Source organism: Eubalaena glacialis, chromosome 1 (genome assembly GCF_028564815.1).
Source record: "Eubalaena glacialis isolate mEubGla1 chromosome 1, mEubGla1.1.hap2.+ XY, whole genome shotgun sequence".
Taxonomy (NCBI): Eukaryota; Metazoa; Chordata; class Mammalia; order Artiodactyla; family Balaenidae; genus Eubalaena; species Eubalaena glacialis.
This window is the reverse complement of record NC_083716.1, coordinates 4,750,917-4,755,955: the sequence shown is the minus strand read 5'-3', so window position 1 is coordinate 4,755,955 and position 5,039 is coordinate 4,750,917. Positions and strand designations below refer to the sequence as shown.

At 63.6% G+C, this 5,039-nt stretch overlaps 1 protein-coding gene across 1 annotated transcript; it reads left to right on the top strand.

Moving 5' to 3' along the window:
- The first annotated feature begins 1,649 nt into the window (after nt 1-1,649).
- On the top strand, nt 1,650-3,352 carry FOXI2 (forkhead box I2). The gene is made up of 2 exons (XM_061192124.1): nt 1,650-2,148; nt 2,910-3,352. Exons 1-2 carry the CDS (start codon nt 1,650-1,652, stop codon nt 3,350-3,352), a joined length of 942 nt encoding a protein of 313 aa, XP_061048107.1.
- The last annotated feature ends 1,687 nt before the right edge of the window (nt 3,353-5,039 follow it).

The following is a 5,039-nucleotide window of genomic DNA, read 5'->3' as shown; positions in this document are numbered from 1 at the left end:
GGGGGGCGGGGGGGGGGGAGTTCTGAAAGGTACTGGGATCCTCACAACCCACAAGCTTTTGACATCAATTGGAAATCTTTGGGAAGGGGGAGAGGGGAGGGCCGGTACAGGCCGGCTGAGAAGCTGACTTCGATGAACCAGTTCTGGCGGTGTCTTTCCTGACGTCGTCTGAGAGACCAGGGTCCCTGGTCTCTACCCTCTCAGAGTGCAAACAAACCCCCAGAACTGCCTGTAGTTCGAAGACCACTTCCCAGGGGGCTGTTACTTCTAAGAGGAGAGGCCCACGTGGCAATAGAGGGACTCTCCCTTCTGCTACTTGTTAAATAGTTCCACAAATTGGTTGTTTTACATGAAATTCGAAATCACAACCTGAGAGGCCTAAGACCACACGGAGATTCACGGCTGACTCCAACTGGGCCGCTGATTCCCAGAGCCCGGGTCTTGCACTCCGTCTAATCCTCAGCCCCACCCACGCGCCTCCTCCTGCCCCCTCCCCACCTCCAGAAGTGCGGGGAGGGGGCGGCGTGGGACAGGTGGGTTGGAACGTTTGATTTCTAAATGAATTGGATGTAGTGGCTTTGACCCTGCACAGCCCCGGGATGCTGGGAAGGTCCCAGGGCGAGACCGATTTCTACCGGAAGGGTGCTAACCCCGCGGGCGCTGAACGTCGGGGGCCCGTCTCCTCATCTCTGAACCGAACCTTGATCACCGCTTCTCCGCGCGAGGGCGAGGGGCCCCAGCTCGGGGTCCGGGAGGCGGCGTGGCTCTTCCCTGCTCCGCGCATGAGCCTCGGGCGCGGCCCGAAGCCGGGTGGCGCCAAGGCCCGCCGGGTGGTGGCGGGCGCACCGCAGGGACGTCCGTGTTTTCACGGCGTCCAGGGAAACCCAGCAGAGGGTTTTGCCACCCACCGCGCCTTGTGCCCGAGGCTACTGCGCGGACTGGGCAGGTGGGATCTCGGGCTCCCTGGATGACTGGGGCGTCCCGAGTTTCCAGCGTCTCCGCGCTTACAGGGGTCTGGTCTGCCTTCGAGCTTATCGGGGCTCCCGACGACTCCAGCGCCACCGTCCGCATCCGGCCAGGCCCTGCCCGGGCCCCTCGCCTTCTCCGCCGCGCACACTAGCCCTTCGCTGCTCACTCGGTGTCCCGAAAGACACAGCGAGTCCCCGGTGGCCGAGCAAGGGGGTCTCGCGCTGGACGGGGATCCCGCTCCGAAATCTTGGGGGCCTGCGCGAGACGTGGTACCTGCCGCAGGGTGCAGGGCAGCCAGGGCTGCGGGGCCCTGAAGGCCTGACGAGGCTGGGATCGGCGAGATCCCCGAGGACCCAGGGTGACAGTGGCAAAGGTTCTGGCTCGAGATGGCGCAGACAGCACATGGTCTGGGAATTACTGGAGCGTCTCGTCCAGAGCGCCTCGGGACCTGGGCGGGGCGGAAAGCTGACTCCTGGGCGGGGATGGAGACATCACTCCTCCAAAACTGTCGGGGAGGGGCTCGCCGCCGACACTCACCTGGGGCTCGGGCCCCGACGGCATTTAAAGGGCGGGGGGCGGGGCCCGGCGGGCCGCACTGGGAGCTGCTGGCGGCCGCGCTGGATGGGGCGCCCATGAGCTTCGGCTCGGAGCCGCCCGCCCAGGCCCGGGAGCGGCTGGCCATGGCCGCGTACCGCGACGGCTCGGGGCCCTGCGCGGCCCCGCACGGCCAGGCCCGGGCGGCCGCGCACCCCGCGGGCTACGCGCGTGGCGACCTGGGCGTGGCGGGCGGTGGTGGCCCGCGCCTGTGGCTGAACGCGCCCGCTCTCAGCTCCGCGCCCTACGCGCCGGGCCCCGCGCCCGCGTCCCCCTACGGGACCCCTGGCCCGCTCCTCGGGGCCCCGGGCGGCCTGGCGGGCGCCGACCTCGCGTGGCTGAGCCTGTCCGGCCAACAGGAGCTGCTGAGGCTGGTGCGGCCGCCCTACTCGTACTCGGCGCTCATCGCCATGGCCATTCAGAGCGCGCCGCTGCGGAGGCTGACGCTCAGCCAGATCTACCAGTACGTGGCCGGCAACTTCCCCTTCTACAGGCGCAGCAAGGCGGGCTGGCAGAACTCCATCCGCCACAACCTGTCGCTCAACGACTGCTTCAAGAAGGTTCCCCGCGACGAGGACGACCCAGGTAACAGAAGCTCGCCGCCTCGCCCCGTCCAGGACTCCGCGGATTCCCGCAGCTGGCCTGCTGGCACTCTAGGGACGGGGCGGCCTTGGACAACCGGGTCCTCTTTGCACAGCTGAGGGTGCCGAGGCGGGAGGAGGGTGGGGAGGAGACACGTACTTGGCCGCAGACGGCTCGAGGACGCCAGCAGAGCCCGCGGCCCTGACTTGAGGTCTAGGGCAACAGGAGTCTCTCATTCTCGCGCGCTCCCGCTAAGGAAGAAGCAGGAGAGCTAGCCTGCTGGGGGACCTTCGGAGTGACTTCTCTGGGCCTTTGTCCTTTGTTGTAAAATGGGAAAGACGGTGGCCTCCCGGAAGATTAAGACAAATCACATGCCGCTTTGGGAAGCCTTGGAGCCTGCAGAGAGGCCTGGCATGGTGGGCTCCACTCCACTGGCAAAGCGAGTGCCAGAGGAGAGCCGGTTCGGCTCTACACCTCATAGGTCTTCTCTCTGGCCTTGACCTTAGAGAGGCTCTGTATTTCCTGGGGGTCGCCCTTCCCTGGTCTTTCTAGGATGCCCATTCTGGGATGCCCACGTTCTTCCCAGTCTGACTGTGGAGGCCTGATCCGGTACAAAGTGCCCCCTCAAGGTTTGGGGTGGGCGTGAGGGCTCACGGAGGGGCCGGTGGGGGGATCTCTGTGAAGCTGACCTCCATTTCTCACGTTCTCACATCACTTCGGTCAAATCCCGGATTTTCTGATCTGGGCCCTTTCTTCTTCCGCAGGTAAAGGCAATTACTGGACCCTGGACCCAAACTGCGAGAAGATGTTCGACAACGGGAACTTCCGAAGGAAGAGGAAGAGGAGGGGGGAGGCGAGCGCGGCCGCACCCTCGGGTGCCCGGAGCCCGGGAGGAGCCAAGGCGCCCGAGCTGGAGCCCCTGGGCGCCGCCTCTCCGGACCTGCGGCTCTCGTCGTCCCCTCCCGCGCCCGAGGCAGCCTCCTGCTTCTCCAGTTTCGCCTCGGCCATGGGCGCCCTGGCTGGAGGCCTCGCTACCTTTCCCGGGGGCCTGGCGGGCGACTTTTCTTTCGGGAGGTCGACGACGGTCGCTGCCCACGGTACCCAGGCCCCCGGCCCCGCGCTCGGCTTCGCCGCTGGCCATCAGACGGCGGCCACCGGCTTCCGCGTCGGTCACTTCGTCTACAGTCGGGAAGGGACCGAAGTTTGAAGGGAGGCCGGGGATTGTCCCGCGTGCGGTGTCCACAGGCGATGAGCTCAGCCCCACGTGTTCGCTCCGCAGGGGTCAGGGCAGCGCAGGGAGCGCAGGGCCCCGGGTCGGGATGCAGGGAACCGAGCCAGCCTGTCGTGCACCCCTCACCCAGGCGACCATCCAGGTGAGGCGAGCGGGCGCCCACTCCGTCTGTGCTTCCAGTTGACCTGGACCTCGAACCCACGCTCCCAGGGGGTTCCGCCTTAAAGGGGCCACAGGCTGGCGCTCACCCCAGCCTTTCTGAGGGAAACCTGGCGCACCCCAAAGAGCCTTCTTATACGTGCTAGTGGGGACGCCCGGGCCCTTGTGGGGCGGGTTTTCTCCTCCTCCCCAGCCTGGCTCACCCGGCGCACAGGGCCTTTCCTTGGCGCTCCAGGGAGGCCCGCGGGGTTCCGGAGCAGCCCCGGGGGGCCGGGCGGCTTCCCCCCACCGTCGGGGGGAGTGTGCAGCCAGTGAGGGGCACCTGGGACGGTGGGGACCGGACGCGCGTAGGAGGGACTTCCTGAGGGCTGGATGCGAGGAGGGCTGCGGATGAGCGGCCCTGGGGACACCAGCTCCTTCCCTGCCACTCAGCGCCTGCCTCCCTGACCCTGTCGTAGCAGCAGGAGCCTCCGGGGGCCACCAGAGGCGCGCCGAGCGCGCTGAAGTCTCAGGGTGGGTTTAGGTTTGCCACCCAGCCACACTCACACGCCGGAGAAACGACTCTTGTTTTCGTCTCCCTTCGGTACCCCTCATCCCCCAAGTTGGTCCCCAGAGTCCCCACTCCTGCGCGGAGCGGCTGCCTTCTGTGCAAATGTAAACCCCCCTCCCCAATTTGTATGACTTTTACCCAGAAGGTTATCTTTGGAGCCAACAGCCATTGGGAGGAAAAATTTTGGCTTCGGGACCTCCCCGAGCTTCTGGCGGCCGGGGCCCGGGATCATTTGGTTCCTCCCGGAGCGGCTGTCGCCCCGCACCAACCTTCCCTGCGCTGGGGATGCGCAGGAGAGGCGTCTTCCCTGGGGGAGAGCAGGGAGAGGACCCTGCGAACTTGGAGGAGGGCAGGGGATTTGGCGAGCCCAGCAGAGCAGGTGCCTCCAAGGGCGCGAGTTTTAGAGGAAGCGGAAGGGCTTCGGGCATGGCTAGAACAAGCCAAGAGTCGCGGTGAATTTGGAGCCTGGGTCGTGAGGCACAAAGTTGCAGACTGGTCAACGTCGCCTCTGTCTGCTGCCAGGCTGTGGGAAGGCGAGCAGCGTCCTACCTCTGTTGTGATACTATGCTGCCCAGCCAAACTTACAACCAACCCAAAATCTTTTTGGGGAAAACACTCCCCAAATGTAATACACTTTAAGAAAACCAGAAAAAGAAAATCATCACCTTACGAAAAGAAAGAATTTTCTCTCAGGCCCATTTAATAAACAACAAATGCTAAAAAATAAACACCAACATACTGTAACTTGAATCCACTTGCTGTTCTATACATGTGAAGAATCCACCACTATTTCCAACATTTTCAGTTTAGACTCTGCATCTGCAGGAAACTTGGAGTAAAGGAATTTTTAAAAATAAGTTTGACAACATTGGGAAAGTACAACGTACACTTTTACAATTAATAGAGCTTTCAGAAAATTGGCTGATAAATATGTATATAAACATTGTGTATCAT

Bases quoted from the DNA above. Each gene is read 5' to 3' on its own strand.
- FOXI2 (XM_061192124.1), top strand. From the start codon at position 1,650: ATGGCCGCGTACCGCGACGGCTCGGGGCCCTGCGCGGCCCCGCACGGC. The intron at 2,149-2,909 runs GTAACAGAAGCT...CTTCTTCCGCAG, and splicing joins CCGCGACGAGGACGACCCAG to GTAAAGGCAATTACTGGACC.